The 21,856-nt window shown below is 32.0% G+C and overlaps 1 protein-coding gene across 1 annotated transcript in view; it reads left to right on the top strand.

Annotated features, from left to right (window-relative positions):
- Positions 1-661: 661 nt before the first annotated feature.
- LOC124360957 (protein dissatisfaction-like) overlaps positions 662-21,856 on the top strand; it is a 67,696-nt gene continuing 46,501 nt past the window's right edge. The window contains 5 exon segments of the mRNA XM_046814993.1: positions 662-729; positions 11,401-11,477; positions 13,821-13,825; positions 18,989-19,106; positions 20,813-20,974. Of these exon segments, the coding sequence (XP_046670949.1) occupies positions 662-729; positions 11,401-11,477; positions 13,821-13,825; positions 18,989-19,106; positions 20,813-20,974 (430 nt within the window).

Raw genomic sequence — 21,856 nt, 5'->3', positions numbered from 1 at the left:
TCTTTATTTAAGTAATGATTTAGATGAAGGAGACAAAATATTACTAGCTTTCTTATTAAAGCAGTTTTTAGAGTTAACCCTACAGGTATAAGGTTTTCAATCTTACATTTATGCACAAAGGTCAAATTATTAGTGTGCTTAGTTAACTTAAGATGCAATCTCTCAAATTCTTTTATTTGATTTGTTTTCTGGTTTCGGGTCAGTGCCTTGAATCAATCATTTGTTTGAAATTTGTTTTTGACGATGGATGGATTGCAAACGCATTCACCTGAGGAAGAGATCAGATTGCAGATCTCGAAACTTAGTGTTATCGATCGTATTGTATCACTTAACGAGGACAAATGTCTGGAAAATCCTGTTTCCTGCACAATCCTTCCGTCGGAAAAAAAGGTATTTCAAACAAGGAATATTGGTCCACTATTATAAATAATCACAGATACAGAAATCTATGTGAAATGCGAACACGGTATGGAATAAACTCATCAGATGTAGCAAACCAAACCTGATACCGGCTACAAGCCAGATTGTGATGAAATCAGAGTGACCTAGCGGTTAATCCTAAATATGAGTAGGTCAGGTTGTTGAGCGCCCCCCCCACCCCACCCCCTCGTGACGTGAGGTTGGCCCCGCCCCCCAGCGCCGCCCCCACCTGACGGTTCCCATGACGCGTCTATATAGCCGCCTCCGTTGCCGCCTCCACACAGTCACCAGCCACTGCTTCCTTGACAGGTAAGTCAATAGCCGTCGCCACTGCCTTATTGATCTATACTAACTTACATATTTACATGTTTAAATTATTACTTTTATTCATATTTATGCTTAATTTTGAAATGACGCCGTAATGGTATCCAAATATTTCCGTAATAAATTGACTAGTTGTTCAGCCATTCATAGCTTCAAAAACCCACTTTTGAAGTGTAATGTATTTTTCTATTTCTATACTATACAAAAAGTATAATTTTACTGTAACGTACATTCTTGAATATAATGTTCTTGCTCACACATAAATTTGTATTATGTAGCCTATATTTTGAATAGTAATCGGCTCTAAGGGAATATATTTAGTTAGTCGTATGTTTAATATCAGTAGAAGTGTTCGATTAAAGTAAAATAATTCACTTATAATGAGTTAATTCGTTGCTAATGTTAAACCTGTTTTATACACCCTTGTTTTTAATCCATACATTTTATTGAATATGACAATATAGTTTAATGTGTAATCGGCAGCAATATTTCACTTTATTGGCGAAAGTTCCTCATTGATTTATTAATCTCCACGGAGGTTAGAATCGTGAACTTAATTTAAATCAGTTTACTTTTCATCCAGATCAATATAATGCCAATGGTAATCTACACTGAATTCGTTAAGTAAAAATTGCATACTCTTGCTCAATATAACACACAGAACCAAAAACTGTGTTTTTTTACGGTCGAAGATTATAATCGTGTTGGCTCTTATAAATACATTGTTATTTATGATTAAAATCAAATTGACAAATCGTTGTGATTATAAATGAGATGGAACGTTAGTTATAAAAAGTGTTTATGAATTAATTTAATGTAATGCGATTTAATCTTGCATATTGAAATTAATGTAATTAATGAGTTTATATAGCTAGTTAATATCATTTATTCTGTATATCAATCTGAATATATGTAATATATACCATAACCTCATTTTAGATGTAATTCAGTATTACATTATAATAAAAATAAATAAAAAGTCAAATATTTACACTAAAATTTATTTTTATTTCAACTTAGTGTAGTTGTAATTCATCAATTGGTTTTGTTAGAAAAACATACATCACATATTTTTTACTTGGTAAATGTTACGTTCTTTGATATCTTAGTAATAAATAGTATACAGTATTTATTACTTTTCGGTTCATCTTCTTCCGAAATTGTGGCTGATTACAAATTTTGAATTGCTATTATATTTATAACAGTCATAAATGCAAAGGTGTCCAGTTATATAACAGCTGCCCCTCTCTCTTCACCCTAAGAAAAAAAACAATAAAGTGGCTCGATTAATACCGGATGAAAAAGAATAAAAACTTATTTTTACTGGTGTATTTAATTATTGCAAGGAGGTTTACATAATATACGTATTTATAACAAGTGTAGGCCTATTCTTAAAAAAAATTATTTCATCCAAGTTTCACCAGTTATCGAACACTGTTACTTTTAAAGCAGTTTTTAGTATCGTGTTATTTGTTGTATTTATGAAAGATTTAATAATGTAATATGTTTAAATAAGTTATAAACAATTATTATATGTTTTTTTTTTAATTTGACATAATTGAACGTTTTAAACATTTAGGACTCGACAGTGTTGTAATATGAAATATATAGCTATAATTTATTCTTTAAAATAATTTAAAACTGTTATTCACTTGTTTAATTCGATGTATTATTTTAATTATTACTAAAGCTTGGCTGCCACAAAAACCACTGGAAACTTTTATAACTTTTCAAACCAAGACGAAGTTGTGAAAGGTGTTGATTGTATGATATTTAATATTATATTTAAAATTTTATATTGCGTATTGGACGATAATAATAATCAGTTTAGTTCGTTCATGTTTATATGTTATATACATACGTATACTATAAGTTATGTGCATTAGCATACCATATAGCTACTATATAAACTATGATAATAATCACTTTATTTCATTCATATGTATATGCTATATACATACGTATACTATATGCGCATACCGTATTAATAGCTACTATATAAAATATGATAATAATCAGTTTTAAATATTTTAATTTAAAGTTGATTTCGTATAGATATCTAGATTAAAACAATAAATAAACATTTGTATTTAGTCACAATACCGCTTAGGTGTTCCAATTGTAGGCTATAAGTATAATAATATTTGCAGAAGAGGTTAGCTACACCCGAGAAAACATGGTTAGGAGAACAAACCACAATACATGAAACTACCCTTGTTTCTATTATAGTTCATTGTCTTATTATTGTTATTTATGGTCAAAAACTTTACATACTTACAGTTTAACAAAAGTATTATCACAATCATATTGGCAAAAGTATCAGAGTGGAATGACCAGTTGTCAGTTTGATGTTCATCAAAATTATGAGAGACCATTATCTGCTCTTGCGATTCAACACAATCAAAATAAACTATAAAAATGCCTCACCTTAAAAGGAATGGACCATTTACAGCTAAATACCAACCTCAATACTAATCTGATTAATTTAAGAAATGGTGAAATCGCACATAAATTAATGTTAAAATCAAGGCAACCGGACGAATTAAACGTAAAGCAATTCTGTTTTCCTTCTTTCAAATACAATGTTATTTCTATGTCAAAATGTATAAATATTCTACACAGCTAATTAGAAACTTGTTGTTTTGTGGTATACAATTTTTTTAAACTATGTTTAGTTACAGTATTATTATTGGTTGTTTTGTTAATCAGTGCTTTTCTGATGAAGGATTCTAGGAACCTCATTAGTTAAAACATGATCGTGAGCAATAGGCTAAATTTGTATATAAAATTTATCTACTTTAAGGTGGTTCGCATTTTAGAAAATATTTTATGTACACTATTATAAATGACAGGTCGAAAGTTGTATTTTAAAACTGCAGTTTAGTCAATGGGTCACCACCAAAATCGAATCAGGTTACCAAATTATTGATTATAAATACTTGGAATTGATTATAACTATCGAATACAAAAACATTCTAATCGTATTTATAATTAATTATTGCCAGCTCTTATAATGTATTTAATTTCAATATTGTTTAAAATTATTTCAAACAAAATTAAGTTATATACGTGGGGTTTGACTAATGTCCGCAAACCCAATGGCGAGGAACATGTGTAGCCTATATGTACATTTGTAACAAGCTGTCAGACACATTTATCCTTCAAAATAGTACAGTAACTAAATGTTATACTGTTTTGTTTGTTAAATTTCATAAATACATGTAGTCTAGGTAGTTTTTTATTCTTATTTAAATAATTTATATGTGTGTGTGTGTGTGTGTGTGTGTGTTGTGTGTGTGTGTGTGTGTGTGTGTGTGTGTGTGTGTGTGGTGTGTGTGTGTGTGTGTGTGTGTGTGTGTGTGTGTGTGTGTGTGTGTGTGTGTGTGTGTGTGTGTGTGTGTGTGTGTGTGTGTGTGTGTGTGTGTGGTGTGTGTGTGTGTGTGTGTGTGTGTGTGTGTGTGTGTGTGTGTGTGTGTGTGTGTGTGTGTGTGTGTGTGTGTGTGTGTGTGTGTGTGTGTGTGTGTGTGTTGTATATATAGGCTATATATAAACTCCCGAACTATACTGTAATTTGAAATGCTATTCCTATAGTGTAATTCGACACAGAATACACGAATAACATTTTTATAACATATTATCACAGATCTAATGACACCAAAATCATTTAAATCTAATAATAAATAACTATTCGCGTATAGAATCGCAGATGCATTTAGTTCTTTTAATTTGGCATTATGGCTTTAATTGCTTTCACCAATATAAAACATATAATCATATTTAAACCAATAATTAAAGCATTGAGTATCAATGCAATAGATAAGTCAAATAACTGTCAACTGTTATACGCTTGACCTTTACAACAACAAAAAATACGTTTTTGTTTCACATTTTTTCAGGTATCGATACTTTTCCATTACACCAACTATACAATCAGTCACATTTTTTCAGATATTGATAGGTTTTCCTTCGTCAATCTTGATTTAGGTGTAAACACTTTATTTCGACACAGTTGGTATTTCGGCCACCATTTTGCACCCGTCTTGTTAGGACCGTTGATCTATTTTTATATTATGATGTAAAAAGGTAAGGTAGTTGCAGGACTGACCCGAGAGAGGTGATTATATTCTTATAACGGGCTGTGAATATATATATATATATTGAAAAAGTACCCTTTCTAAATGTTTACGTAAAAAAAAAACAGTTTACGTAATTTTGCCAATTATTTTTGCCTTACTTGAGGGATATCAAAATTGTTCAAACTGATCTTTTATTGTCTCTATATCTTTGCGAACGTTGTCTTGAAAGTTATTTTAAACGTAATATAGCCAATTCTTTTGGTAGCTTCACTCCATCAGTCGTATTTTCATTTACATTCACTTCAGTTTTCTGCCTTTTGTAAATTACAAACTCTGTTTCGTTGTTTTCTGAACTGTCATCATCACCACCTTTTTATTTGGTTTTTTTGGATGAATCGGAATAGCTGTCTTCGTTATTATCTCTCCACTGCAATTATTATCTAAAAGAGAAATAAACAAATATTTAGTACCTGTGAATCCAAAATAATTATAGTAATATGTACCCTCCGTCACAGCTGATTACAGACACCATTCTCATTCTCATTACCTAGTGTTGACTGCTGGTAGTTTCAGTAGAACATGCTTTAGGCCTAAGTGGCATGCTATTTCAGATCAGATGTTTATATAACGGTTCGTTTACGTTTCGGTAATGCTGTTATTCTACTTTGAAAGCATGTGGGAAACATAAATATGCGTGACGTTCCGTGACGCGAAACGAAAGTTTTTTTCCCGTGCAAAGCACACGTCCTTAGGCCGCCAAAAGAAGTAGTCACTTCAAAAATGTTATAAGTGATTAAAAACAAACTTGGCCACGTACTGTCACCAACATATCGGTAACCAAAATGAACTTACTAAATATCATAGTGTTTTAAAATCGTTACTGCGAAACTATAATTAAATCTCTTCTACTCGTTTGGTGGAGTTGACTTCTTACTTCCATCAAGTTCTACCTGAGAATAGAACCCAAACCGCAAACCTCTAATGTATCTCGTTAAACAATTGTTTAAATAAATATAATTTTCAATACACTTAAAAGAAGTTAAAAATGCTAACGAGTAGATTGGATTTTAGAACACAAAGTTACATCGGATTCGATGGCATGCGACACAATAATTAATGTTAAGGTTAGGTTATCTTATTGATTTCTCTATTTCCCACTTCCCTTCATATGTTTAACAGTCTTATTTTATTTTATTAGTTAATTTCCAACTGCAAACGGTCAATAAAATGCGTACAGTACCAGTACAGTACAGTAGTATTGGAGTTTGAATTAAAAAGAATGAACTTCACCACACATAACGCAGTAGGTAGACTATTTATGGTGGAAAGGGTGAATCAATGTGAATGTTTAAGTTCAGTTCCAGTTCACCTTGTTCCTTGTTCTTATTGCAGCGTCTGGAATCTGACGCTGTCGCAGACTTGACTCCTGAAATCTACTGACACTATATTTTGTAGTCTAGGTGTTTCCGATGTCGAAACAATGTAAAGAGTCCATTATGAGCTACTTAGTCACCGACTTTTTTATCTCTTCATATTACGAAGTCAAGAAGATGAACTAGACTTTCATTAGTTGATAACAAATTATAACGATATACATTCCTAACCCTTAATAAGCAGTTGCCTTATAGAAAAAGATTAAATCGATAAAATTGCAAACACAGATCTGGCTGTAACCTTTAACGATTATAACCAACAGTATAAACACATACAACAATGAAGTAATAACATAATATTACGTAAACAAAGAAAAAAAGAAAGGCAGAAACTTATCAAGTATAAATATATAATTTAATAAGAATATAACAAAAATTTAATAAGGAAACTATCCAGAAAGTGACTATATCTTAGTTAATGAATATAAAATGTACAATATAGGCTAATGCCACAGATAAGACAACCAGACGATACTATAAAATAATTAAAACAAAACAACAAGATATCATCAGCAACAAAACAAGAAACATCAAAAACAACTTTAAGATATGCAGGTATATTATTATTTTATTAATATAATAGTCTTGTATACATTATAGATACTGTTCAAATGTAATAGACAGGAAATAAGTGTTGTAACATATTTATACACAGTATATGAGAAGTGTTTAGTTAAATGGTTATGTCTTCATTCCAAATGTGATATATATGGTTTGATATTTAATAGTGTTAATCAGTAAAGTTTTAGTTTTCTAATCGATTGCCGTGATACCAGTTATTATTGGTCCCCAATGAGAGTGTTACGGAAACCCATTTGGACAGATCGCCAGTCGAATCTATGATCCCCTAGTCTTTTGTTTTAGCTTCAAATAATAAAAATATCATTCCAAATTACGCCATTATTTCCATAAATTTTCAGTTATGTGGTTTTGTTTTAAAATATTCACCCTATTGCAATTATCTTCTCACTAGCACACGTAAGTTTCTTTAAGTTTACCACGTAAGTTTATTGATAATAATAATTCTAATGTTTTACATGACGCGGCTTGTAAAAACAATTTCTGCCCCAAAATACACGTAAACAAGTTAGAACTTGGTAAAAATTGATCTTATAAATTTTGCGCCAACACTGTGCTCATTGGTCAGCTTGGTGCGTCATTTCATTCCAGTACAGTGGTCGTTTAAGCGTAATTCACATAACTACATTACTTATAGGCTTAGAGTGAATTTAAGTATCCTGGAATGTTTATAACATTTCCTAAACACTTGTTCAACACTAATTTTTTTGTGTTACACAAATATTTCTTAACGATATTTCGATTACATGTAAAAAGGGCGTAACCAGCAAGGGGTCCAAGGGATCCGGACCCTACTCCACCCAAATTTTTATTTTTTTCAATTACTTTTTTAGTAAACTATTATTATTTAAATAATTCAGTATTACTGACATGTTCACAACAAAGAAACGAGTCAAGAACTTTTTAAGGAACAAAACGGGGTCGTACTGTCTGTACTATATAGGAAAATATCAGTCTGGGCCCCCAAAAATCTTTTTTTGCTCCGTTTTTGACATGTAAGTACCATAAGAATTTCTCGATCACCTGGCGATTAAAATGCTGTAACAAATTTAAAATTGTATAAATATCTCATCCACGTTTATTGGCCATCATTTCAATCCAATGTGGTAGCCGTTTAATTATTTTATTTTAATTCACAACTCACTCATTTATGAACGTAGAGGAAAAAACTAATTGTTATGAAATGATTAGCCTACAAATTTTCCAGACCTTTAGTAATTAGCCTAAATAATTTTTGTGCACAAAACAGTTTTGATATTGATATTAATTACATATACTGTAAATCTAATAAGAAATAAATTATTAACATTTTTTTCGTCATAAAATCTACCTACTTCTTCCAATTGACCCAGAAGGATTATTTACGAGTAGCCTATTTATATAGCGTAGCCTACTTGACGCGTAGGTTACAAAATCCAAGGTGCATATCTCGTTATGTTCCGCGTAGGTTATTCAGGTTTCGATGATCTAATTATCTCTACATTCAAAATTCCACAATTATATGACCCTTCTTTATTTTTAAGTTTCGTAAAACCCAAAAAGGTAGGGCTACTAAGTTTACACACATGCAATTTTCATTAAAAAATTACAAATGTATCCAATTTGTTGCAACTACAGGTTTTTAATAATTTATTTATCAAGCACAACGATTTGGATCAAAATATTGTATGATAAATTCAAACTATTTTTGGTCAGGCACATTTAGCAATCTAGCCAATTAGGTTAGCTTATTAAATCAATAGGCCTAATTGTGATACAATTTAAACCATTTATAAATATTATTATAATAAAATTTTTAAAATCAAACTTTATTGCTAACCAACTTCATAAAAGTTTAAACGTTCTATGAAATCACAGTTTATATTTAATTCAAACGATTAATTTTTTTACATTGACTATGAATTCATAGGGTACAACTGCATTATGGTTTTTATGTTAGGAGTTTTCAATGTAATTAGTGGCATATTCTAATATTGCATAATTTGATATTAAAATTAGATATTGTTGGTTCTTATTACTTGAATGAAATAAATTAAACTTTTCGTAACGCAGAATTGTTATGTTTTTTATATGAGGGGAAATCATTAAAATTGAATCTTAATTTTTAATTTAATTAGTTTTGAAATGTAAATAGGCCTTTTTATTTGATCCGTCAATATGATCTTGAAAATTATCAAGAAATTAAATATGTAAGTCTAAGCTAACTTTGGATTTTACAATTAGTAGTAAACATAACCACATTTTAAATATTTTTAAATTTATAATAAGATAAAAATGGATGTTATTGTTACAAAAATTGGTAATGGGTCATAGGTATGTTAATTACTTTTTGAATACACTCTCTCAAATAGCTTTATAATTATTATGTTTTATTATTATACTACACTACCGTCCGTAATTCGCCAGTATTTTATTATAACACAACAAAAACCTATTGTTTTTTTTTTTGCTATTTCGAAATATATACTGGAATTTATTTAGGCTATTTTGATGCTCACGACTTCGAAAATCATTCGTGAACGAAAGCTAATTTGTGCCAGTACTGAGAATAGAAGTCCTCGCTTTTGTTGAAAGTAATTTACTATTAGTAATAGTAGTATTAGCCGAATGTTGGGAATTTTTGCTTCTTGCCTATATGTGTATATTTGGAGAAATAATTTCATTTATCGCAGTAATATTATTAGTTACAGTCATATAAACACTGCATTTTTGGTGAATTTACTACTTTCTTACCTTTACTTGCTGTTCGATTTCATATATTTCAACTCTTCCTATCTATGCATTTCTGGATTTTAAAGATTTTAAATAACGATTATTCGAAAAATTACGAGATATGGATATAAAAATAACTACAATAGTTGGGTTTTACCTAACCTTTATTTCATTTCAAAATCATATTATAAATGTCTCCTACATAAATCTGTATGCACACTGTATATTATAGAGGATGGGGTTTTTTAATTCTTGTGTTATGTTTAGGCTACGTTATGATGAACTGAATTGAATTTGTCCGATTGTAAAGATTTTTTAATGTCTTATATCACGGTTGTGTTAAAAATAATTTTATTAGTAAAATTTATACACTTATTTAAATTATTTCAAATCACAAATTTGTAGATGTTACTCTTACATGATCAAACAGTACCAACAATCTGTTGTATATTTTGTAACTTGTTTTTTAGCCTAAATATAAAAAATATTTAATTTAACATTACAAACCAAGAGGAATGACAAAAACATAATACAGTGGCTGCAATGGTAATAACAACCCGCACCAGTATTGTCCGAAGACATTTGGGGCAGTGTTGCCATATTATAATATATTGGGTGTTCCGTAACTCTCTGGACAAGGGTATACCAACTTATTGCTCAGGTCAAGGAAATCATATTTCGCCATATGAACATAGGTCTCCGATGCTTAGTTTCCTATATGTTTGTATGTATGTGTTTTTATAAAAAAATAATATCTTAAAAACTAATAAATTAAATTATACCAAATTTGGCTCAAACTTTTATGATACCAAGGCCAATTACCGAAAACATTATTATTAAATTATCTTTAGTATTTTCAAAATAGAGGCCATTAAACTTTTAAACTTTGAATATTTTAAAACCCAACAGTTTTTCCTAAGATCTACACGAATAACAGTTTTTAGAGGATGTTATCACAAATATAATGACACGAACATTATTTAAATGGAATAAATGAGGTTCTCAGCGAATAGCGAATAATACAAAAACTAAATAAACGGCAGCTCTCTTGTGGGCCATTTCTTGTCACAGTAAGTCTGCTCTAATCATTTCCTACCAATCACTTGATGGGCTATAAATACTCCATTTTTGTCTGTTAGTCTATGCACATGTCTGTCTGTCCACACGATATCTTGGAAACGGAAATACCTCTACAATTTAAATGTATGAAGTTTCATCTCTACATAGAATTTGGCTGAGCGTTTGTTAATACTTTAACATTGGCCTTATGGGTTACCATGATGGCAATGAGAAAATAGTACAATAATAATTTGTAAACAAGCTGAGTACAATCATATTAGATTTAATATATTAAGAAAAAGTGACGTATTGGAAAGTTAATTTTAAAAATAGATATCAAAATTTGATTTCAGCGCACTCTTGCCTTATAGAAAACCCTCTCTACCCTTTCGGAAGTGTTTGTATTTGAATACAGTTTTGAAACCTAACTCAATGAGCAAAAATATGAATGTATGCTGTGGCAAGATATTTTGAGAACAATTTCATCTGGAGACTTTAATTTTGGAACAAATTTTACTCTACACGGGCAAGAATGAGTTCTACGATAGTGAATCTCTACCTATAGAATTTGGCTGAGACTCATAGAGCCTATCACTTACAGTTTTTTTCAGTGTGACGTTTGTCTGTCTACCTGTCAGCATGACATCTTGAGAACAATGTGAGCTGCAGACTTAAAATTTTGCATGCAAACTCACCGAAGCCAGTTACGTGACACGTGGTGTGGCGTACTCCTCTCTTGTTATTGTTACTACCACTTGTTAAGTTACAGATTGTAACACATCTGTGGTTTGTTACAGAGTGGTTCAAGAATCTGTCGCGCTGGAACACCCGCAGCATGATTTGACCTTTGTTTTTAACCGGAGAATGGGAACAGGTGAGTATACAATGTATATACAACAGATGAGTATTTTGACGAAGTTTCATCTTTGAACACTTCTGAAGTATAATATGTGTTTGATGGGTACGAGAACAAAGCAACTATGTCTCCTTCAGTGAATTCCCTATACGGAAATAACCTTTGCGATCGTCTGTTACGCGTATATATTTCCAATTTCTTTCACAATTGTTACACAAAATTCCATCTCTTTATTAATTTCGGTTAGTTTGTTAATAGAACAAATCCGACCAGTATGTGATTTAGAACGATTCTTTAATGAAAATGACTTTTAGTCATTTTCCCTGATAAGATTTAAAACTTAGTCTATTTCTTAATTCTTTGATTAAAGTTTGTTATGACATTTGCCATCGTTATAGATTATTAAAAGGTATAAAACAACATTTCGAGGATTGGAATCTATCCTCTTCGTCAGGTGAGGGAGGGATTAATACATACAAAAATAACGAACAGAAAGAAGTTAAGGAGAGAAAGGAAAGGTTTAAACATCCCACTGTATTCTGTACTAGTGTGGTGCGAATGTTATCCTCGTACTTGTGATTTGTGCTCGGGACATGCATCCTGTGCAGTGACAACGCCTGGACTGGACTCCAAGCAGCTTTAACCTCCCGCACTTGACGAAGAGGATAGATTTCAATCCTCGAAACGTTGTGTTGTACATTTATCTCTTAATGGTTGAACTGTTCCCGAGACATTTGAAATATAATTTTTAATTGAGTATTGAGGAAAAATGCTGTTTGACTATTGGTCATTTATATTTCAACTTTTAAAAGGAATAACCTGTAAGTATATTAGACTTCAGAAATAGTCTCCTTTTGCACAACCAAAAAAAAAACATTTACAATCCGGTACGGCTATCGTTGTTAAAATAAATGTCTCTCCACCTGTAACAATTCAGAGGCGACACAGAATTATTTTTGCTTGACTTAGGTTTTGCTGTAATTAAGGACTTTGCCTGCTTTAACCTCAAGAACGCCTAAAAGTGTGCTATGAGGGTTGAAGGCATAGATAACCTACTGGCAGGGAGAGCTCTACCACCCTTTCCACCCCAGGCTTCCCGCCCTCCCCCCCCCCACAATCTTCTTACTTTTGTTCACATTTTAAATCCTCCAGTCTTTTGTTTACCACTTCGACCCTCTTGGAATGATCATTTCGTCGCTAATGCTTTAGTGCATCACGTTTTTACAACGCAACACTTGCGCACCGAAACGATCCCTTGTTTAACACTGTGTAACCTTTAATCCAGCACCAAAATGTTATATTATTATTAATTCAATACTAAATACCAATAACATGTTTTATTCAAATGTAATAGAAATAATAATGAATTAACGCTGTCCTAGGAAGATTTACTGAAATTACATTATTTAAGTTTTACTCTGAAATAATAACGTTAAAACTTAGTGATAAACTGTTTTAACGCTCTTATTTTTATCGTAGAGTTTACTAGAGGTTTCATTTAGAAAAAATTGTATATGCCTATACAAGTTCGTTCTCTATCTCAAATATAGGTGAAGTTCTTCTTTATCACGACTAATTTTAATTGAAGATAGCAATGAATAATTATCTAACGAAGCGAAAGTATTTACAAATACTTTTTAGTAAATATATATACACAGGGTGTAAAAAAGTTCTGCACGGGCTTGATAATCCCCGAATGATTTCAGATAAAGCAATAAAACGTGGTACTACTTTCGTAAAGTAATACAGTGGAATATAAAATATTTCTGGTAATATTCCCTTATCGATTCCTTTATTATAGTGCAAGTTCAGATACCTGACTATGTTTTTTTTTTTTTTTTAAACAAACATGATATTAATCACTCAAAGGAATGAAATGTTGGTGTTTTTACAGAAAATCAGTTACATACATAAATGAATATCCTGAGTAATATTTATTGATTAGTTTACACTTAATAGTTTTAAATAAATTATTACTTTGTCGACATAAATTTATATTGTTTAGCCTTTGGTATCCAATTACCCAATTTTTGGCGAGTGAGTACACTTTCTTACCACATTAACTGTCTTTAATATAGTCCAAGTTCTGATTAATACTAGTACCTGACTAGTACTATAGTTGTTTAAATAAAAAATCATTTTAATCAGTTAATGGAATAAAATGTTGGTGTTTTTACAGAAAAATCAATTATATACATAAAGAAATGTCCCGAGTAAAATGTATTACATTAGTTTACGTTTAATATTTTTTAAATTATTAATTTGTTGACTTAAATTTATATTGTTTACCCTTTAATTTTGAGTGACCCCAGTTTGAGGAGTACCTTCATACCACATTAATTGTCTTTATTATATTGCAAGTTCTGGTAAGTGCTAAAACCTGACTAATACTATAGTTTTGAAAAAGAAAAAGAACAATAATTTTAATCAATGGAAGGAATAAAATGTGTGTATTTTTACAGATCCATTGGTTTTCAATTGCCCAATTTTGAGTAGTTTCATACCACTTTATATTGCAAGTTCTGATAAGCACTAGAACCTGACGGTAGTAATTCCGCTCCGAAGTGACGAGAACTTGGCCCTAATGAAATTCTGCTCTCGCCGCACCTCAATATTTAATGAACTCGAAGCCGCAGCCTCTAAGTCAGACATCTTGTGCGAGCACGCTCCTCTCCGCCGCTTAAGTACCTTCTCTTGTCTGCCACTGCAAACTTCTTCAGCCCCAATTAAATCACCGACACCACTTATACACTTGAGTACTTAAGTGAACTTTACCACATCTCCGGCCCTAATAAAAGCTTCCTCGTATCACATTTTTGCAGCACCACCGCGGCACCATACTCTTCCAAATGCGAAATGCGTAAAAATTTAAGCAGTATTTAATATTTAGAAACATTTGAAAAGATTCTTAGTAGAACATTAATGCTGTGGTACTAGAACGGTTGTAAATACAATGTATGACCTTCATAAATAACTAGCTGTTTCCCGCGGCTTCGCACGCTTTACGTAAGCCTTGGCCATGTATTTGCACTTCTGGTTCAAGTGCATTATATTTCTAACACCGATGTAGAGTTTGCCTTGTTGTCACGATCAAGAAAATCTGTGTATGCTTATTATATAGCCATTATACACGTACATGTATTTTATTATAAAGCGGTCTAACAGTCAAGCTTTAAGTTCAACCATATATTTATCATAAAGACAAACATATATTCTAACTTAGTGCCTTCAAATAGTCTTTGGCAAATTAATATACGTAACTGTCGCGTAATTGCAGTTTATAATGTGGAGACGCTTTGAAAACTTTTATATTTTGCAGCGCCACCTCGTGGTGAGTTTTATAAATGAGTATAGCATATAAACCTTCTCCGTCGAAAAGTACATATACATTCAAATTTTCATAATGATCGGTCAAATAGTGTACGATTCCATAAAGGACAAACACACAAACATTAATGTATATATATATATATATATATATATATATATAGAGAGAGAGAGAGAGAGAGAGATTAATTCTAAAAATACATAAAATGGTTTACTGTTTAGTGGTTAATTTTGTCTTTACAATACCATGATAGTCTAGCAATTTAAAAAAGTTTGAAACTTTTTAATTCAAACATCGCTAAACACATATAAATTCCATCTTAACGTCCCTAATGCAATAAAACCATTTGCTAAATACTATATCTTTAAGAAATAATGCTACTTCTTATTTAAGATAACAAATCATGAATTTTTCGTTGAGAATCATTTAATTGTAAACTTTTAAATGTCATTAAACGCAAAAGGACCTTCGTGTTTATTACGGAAACGTATTTTAGTCAGTTGCTGTCAGTTTACAAACATAATATTCGATTTAATTTATCAAATTCCAACAATATCATACTTTCTTACTATTTAACAGAAGCAGAGCTCATTTACTTGAGCAAGTAGAGTGTTAACGCTTTCCTGGATAATATGCTTTATGTTGCTACATCTAGATAGATGCAATTTTCAAATTTTCAAAAAAAATTAACGTCCGGTTTTTTCCTGTTTTCGAGGTAACTGAGAGAATTCAGAGTATTAACCATATTCCACCATAATCAAATATTATGCGATGTTGCAACATTTGCCAATGAAGATAACATGAATACCCGATCCTGAACAGGTTGTTCAGTTTTGAAGAATATTATCCGACGCGCGCGCTTGGGTTTGCTCACACATTATATCTAGAACGTTTCACGTACAGAGGAAGGCTTAACTGCACAGTTTTTTTTACCGAAGAATGCTTATCAGACGCATTTTATGTTTATATTTTTTATCGACACATGCGCAAAACCAAAAATTACTCAAATTGTCACTAAAACGCGGATTGCTTTACTTCGCGAAAAGTGTTACAGGAGAAATATTCATATTTGAATTATTAAAATGAAAAAGTTATTACTTCATACTGTTTATACACGTATATAGATTTTTTTGAGTTGATAAATTCAGTTCAACGCATTTTTTACAAAAATTGTGCACTTCGACCTTAAAAGGTCGTAAACTTGTCTGTAAAAACACACATAAGGCAAAATATTTCAATTAAAATTATTTAAAGACAAACATTTAAAATTGGTTTCAAAATATAATCAACAATTATGTACCTGTGGTTAAAACATTTTTATAATAATTATAATTTATTGTTCCCCACTAAAAAAATACACTTTTATTCTTCTTTTCATTTGGTAAAATGTCCAATGTCTTTTTACTCTTGTTTGTGGAACTATTTCAACACATCGACCCAGATGTGTGTTGCGAGCTTAATTCATCGATAAACCACACAGGAGACCGGAAAGAGGGCCGATCCAATCCGTTTTGATTCGATATATCACTGACTGAATTCCCACAAAGGATTCGGCGGTGATTTGTCGATGTGCTGGCAAAGAGCAGCGAGCAAGAGAGATGTTTGCTCGCTCCATAGCTTTCTAACTCACTCGCGGCTGCGGTATCGGGGGGGGGGGAGGGTGAATACAAAATCCATTAACCAATGGCCCGAGGGCTTCTCAGAAACTAACTTATCTGTCACATCCGACAGTGTTGCCAACATAATGTAACCTAAGCAGATTATACAGTTCAACCCACAATGTGAGGTTCATCGTTGCCAACTTAACTCGTGCAGGTTACTACGTTATATAAATTACCTTAGATGAAGATTCACTAACGAATTATATTTAGTATTTTGTAACTCTATCTCAATTTGGATTCTACTCTTGGATGTTGCTTTGACGTATTTAAAATATGATACACTTTTAAGTGAACTGTATTGATTTAATTATCCTACTAAGCATCAAACAAACATAAATATTTACACGAAGCATGTGTTAAAAACACAGAATTATGTATTTATGAAATAAATTTCTTTTTCTTAGTCTCTCTGAAACAAAATCATATTATAGAGATGCGTTCCAAAGTTCAAATTTTAGAATCCTGTTTCCTTTACAATCCTTCCATCGGCAAAAGCAAAGAATTTAGAATGTTATTTTTGTATAGAATAAATTACTTTTTGTCACGGAAAATATTGAGTAGAGAAAGTCTCACTGGAAAAACTGTTCAGAGTGCGATCCGACGTCAGACCTAGTACTACTTTTGATGGGTCCTAGCACAACACTTAAAAACTATGTTGAGTGGAACCAATGAATACAAACCTTAAGGTTTGTATTCATTGGTGGAACCTAGTAACTAATGTTACTGGGATATTACTTTTTGGATTGTTTGTTTGTGTCACGCTTAGGCTAATTGCATTAAACTTGAATGGGATTTTTTTCCAGCACGACCTCTTTTGCAATGACCCTAGCCGTAGATTGTTATTCTTCTTCATTGTTCAAATTTCGAATGGTTCAAACAAAATAAATGATTTCTTAATACATCCAAAACACAAACGGTTACATTCTGTGCATCTGTAAAACCATGTTATATTTTACATATTCAAATTGTGAATAGTAGTCTTCAAAAGTCCTGTATTGTTAAATTTCTTGGTCTTCACATTCAAAGTAATCTCAAATGGGATTTCCATATGGACAGTATATGTAAAAAAAATAAGTTCTTTAATTTATGCACTGAGGTGTCTAGCTAGCTTCTACTGGTTCCAGAGAGGCTTTCAAACTTGCGTATTTCGGTATTTTTCAGTCCTTGATGACGTATGGAATTATTGTTTGGGGTTTCGCCGCTCAGTCAAATATGGCGAGAGTGTATCTACTTCAGAATAGGGCTCTTAGAATTGCCTGGGGACAAGAACCTGGAGAAGGTTGTAGGGAGCACTTTCGAACACAAGGATTCTTGACACACCCATCTTTAATAATGTATCACAGATTAAATTTCATATTTAAAAATTTAAAAACATTTAATATTCTTAATCACTTTTATTCGACCAGAAATAAAAATCGTATAATTCCTGAAACTTTTACTTTGCTGCTTCTAGAAAATCACTTTTTTATCTGGGTCCTATTTTACAATTTACCACCTAATATTAAAAGTTCCCAAATCCCATGGATTTTTAAGAGGAGATTAAGAGTCTATCTCTTTGAGAGGGCCTTCTACAGCCTTGATGAAGTGCTGTGATTTCAAGTTTTCTTTCTGCTAATCCATAACAAATATTAGATTGGTCACTTAAATTATAATATTTTTTAGTATTTAATGTACTATATTATTTTAGCTATACAACTTGTACCCAAATAATGTAAATTTCCAATGGCATTAATAAATTTGATTTGATTGTAACACATTGCGGTGGATAGCGGTCGGACCTCTTTTGCTTCAAGTTGGAGAAAGCACGGTGTTTCAAATGAACAATTATTTTTAACGTAAAACTTGATCCATTAAAGAATTTTGAATTTTTCAAAGTATATCCTCCGGAAACATATGATATATTCTTATTATATAATTATGCTCCGCCTAATAAATAATAAACGTGAAATCAATTTCATTCAAGTAATAATCTTATATTTTTAAAAATGTATAAAATATAGCACATTTTACTATTGTTTGGGGGTGTTTTTTCTCATTTAAAAATTGAACGAGGTAAGTACATTTTACAAGCTGATACATGAACACACGGAACACTTATTTTTATGCTACGAATTAAAAATATTCAATCATATCATAAATTATAACCAGTTAAAAATTGTATGCGTTCATTTTATAAATGATGAATAAAAAAGTATTTTGATAACAATGTCACAATAAGTTTAATTTTTAATTATTAAATTCCAATTTAATAAAAATTTCATTCTAAAAATATATGTTTACTTTAAATTTTATACCATCCGCCTTTTTGGCAAAATAAAAACAAAATACTTCAAAGCATACCTTATAAAAACAGTAGTAAACTTGATATTTGATAATTTTAATCACGAAGGAAACTGTTACAGTAGTTTGCACAACCTTTGGTAAACTGATTACACAAATAAATTCGGTACGAATGTATCCGGCAGTATATGAATGTACTCGTATACTTCTACCATGTTCTCTCCTATTGTTGTTCCTTCTACTGTTTGTTATCGTTCAAGTTTTTCCCATGTTTGAGAAAGTGTGTGTTGTGTGCAGGTGATCGCCTACTAGATATACCGTGCAAAGTGTGCGGAGACCGCAGTTCCGGCAAACATTACGGCATCTACAGTTGTGACGGTAAGTAAACTCTCAAACTATTGAATTGATATTGTAGCATCTACAGTTGTGACGATAAGTCCAAACTCTAAAATTCTTAATTTGAGATTACGGCATCTACAGTTGTGACGATAAGTACAAACTCCAAAATTATTAATTTGAGATTACGGCGTCTACAGTTGTGACGGTAAGTAAACTCTCAAACTATTGAATTGATATTATAGCATCTACAGTTGTGACGGTAAGTCCAAACTCTAAAATTCTTAATTTCAGATTACGGCATCTACAGTTGTGACGGCAAGTAAACTCTCAAACTATTGACTTGAGATTATAGTATCTACAGTTGTGACGGTAAGTCCAAACTCCAAAATTCTTAATTTGATATTACGGCATCTACAGTTGTGACGATAAGTCCAAACTCAAAAATTTTTAATTTGAGATTACGGCGTCTACAGTTGTGACGGTAAGTAAACTCTCAAACTATTGAATTGATATTATAGCATCTACAGTTGTGACGATAAGTACAAACTCCAAAATTCTTAATTTGAGATTATGACATCTACAGTTGTGACGATAAGTACAAACTCCAAAATTATTGACTTGAGATTACAGCATCTACAGTTGTGACGATAAGTACAAACTCCAAAATTCTTAATTTGAGATTATGGCATCTACAGTTGTGACGATAAGTCCAAACTCCAAAATTTTTTAATTTGAGATTACGGCATCTACAGTTGTGACGATAAGTCCAAACTCCAAAATTTTTAATTTGAGATTACGGCATCTACAGTTGTGACGATAAGTACAAACTCCAAAATTCTTAATTTGAGATTATGACATCTACAGTTGTGACGATAAGTCCAAACTCAAAAATTTTTAATTTGAGATTACGGCATCTACAGTTGTGAAAGTAAGTATAAACTGTTAAATTATTTACTTGAGATTACAGCATCTACATTTGTGACGGTAGGTACAAACTATCAAATATTTAACTTGAGATTACATCATCTAGAGTTGTGACGTTGGGTACAAATTTCAAAATTATTGATTTCAGATTACAGCATCTACCGTTGTGACGATAATTCGAAATACTCAAATTATTGACTTGAGATTACAGCATCTACAGTTGTGACAGCAAGTCTAATCTAAAATCTTGATACCAGATTACGACATCTACAATTGTGACAACAAGTCCAAATACTCAAATCTTAATTTGAAGAGGCTACTTCTACTTAAAGTGTGGCTCTGGCTATATCTGTAGCCGTACTTTCAACTTCCATAGTGTATTCCAAATTATAAATAAAACCTGTTTACATACTAAATCCACAATTAATCCGATCACTAATCGGTTTTTAGGGTCACAGCCTAAGAATAGATAAGATTAGAAGTAGGCTACTTCACACTTGTTGTGCCAACGCCAGGACTGAAGAATGAATGCAGACTGTCTGACTAAGGTAATCCTACCGTACTTTTGCACCGAAAAGGTTAAATACCTACTTTAAAATGTAATAGATCATAAGTTCTATGTAGCTCTTCTGTTCCATCGAATTATCTTTGATTATCCACTGCAACCCACAAACTATTGAAGACTTAATTTAGGTTTACGGACGTAGGTAGCTTTATCCCTCGGAGAAGACACAAAGGAACCAATGCTTATCTTTGTTCTCGAGATTTCCTCTTCTAAGCTAGTATATATCGATACTTCGATTTAGAAATATTTCTTGCAGGTTGTTCTGGATTCTTCAAGCGCAGCATCCACCGTAACAGAGTATACACGTGCAAGGCGCAGGGAGAACTGAAGGGTCGGTGCCCTATAGACAAAACTCACCGCAATCAGTGCAGAGCTTGCAGACTCAACAAGTGCTTTCAGTCAGCCATGAACAAGGACGGTAAGTAGTAAAACTTATTCATTAGTCTTTATTCCTACAGCATCTGCCAATTCTATACAACAATAATATACACAATGACATGAAAAACGAACAAAAATTATCGAAAAGTTGCAATGTACAATGTACACATGCAATATACAATCACATTTCGGTTTTACACTAGTAATCAACATAGACTATGGAAATATTAACAATGATATACGTTACAAAATACAAGGCAAGCATTTGCAACACCAACAAACAATTTCAACTGATGCTTTGATAATAAAAATCACAACAAAGGCACAAGTTTTGCAATACACTATAACAAGAATAAAATATGGATAATTATTATTAGAACTTGCGTTGTGTGCATGTGAATGTGCGTGTGAGTGTGAAATGAAGGAGGGTCAGCAGGCAATTCTTGAAGGAGTTACTTTTCACACGGAAGAGGTCCAAGTTCTCGGAAATAGAGTTCGCCCACTCCTCCTGCATCCTTAGCAGAGGACTGTTCCTGGCATAGTTCGCCGAGATGATTGGTCTTGCAAAGTCATCACATGATCTTATTCCAGCAGGCACTGTAATTGATAGTTTGTGGGTTTAAAGTAATTGTAAAACAATATTCTATGTTTCGTACTATTATTGTCGATTTTTTTTAATGCCAGTTTTTTTAAAAGCTGGCCAGTATCTGTTCGAGGGCTTTCATTGTATTAATTATTTTCTTCAATTCAGGGGATTCTCTAATAGTACTGTCAAACTATACGATTATTCACAGTGGTACACAACTATGCAAAGGATAAGTGCTGAGGAGTACCTAAAGTCTCTATACTGGGACCAATGTTTTTTCTACAAGGTAACGGCGCTGCTTAACCAATACATAACGCTTGAAATTCCACCGCATAC

This window comes from Homalodisca vitripennis, chromosome 4 (assembly GCF_021130785.1).
Source record: "Homalodisca vitripennis isolate AUS2020 chromosome 4, UT_GWSS_2.1, whole genome shotgun sequence".
In the NCBI taxonomy this organism is placed as follows: Eukaryota; Metazoa; Arthropoda; class Insecta; order Hemiptera; family Cicadellidae; genus Homalodisca; species Homalodisca vitripennis.
Note: the sequence above shows the minus strand (reverse complement) of the source record. Positions and strands in the feature narration are given on the sequence as shown.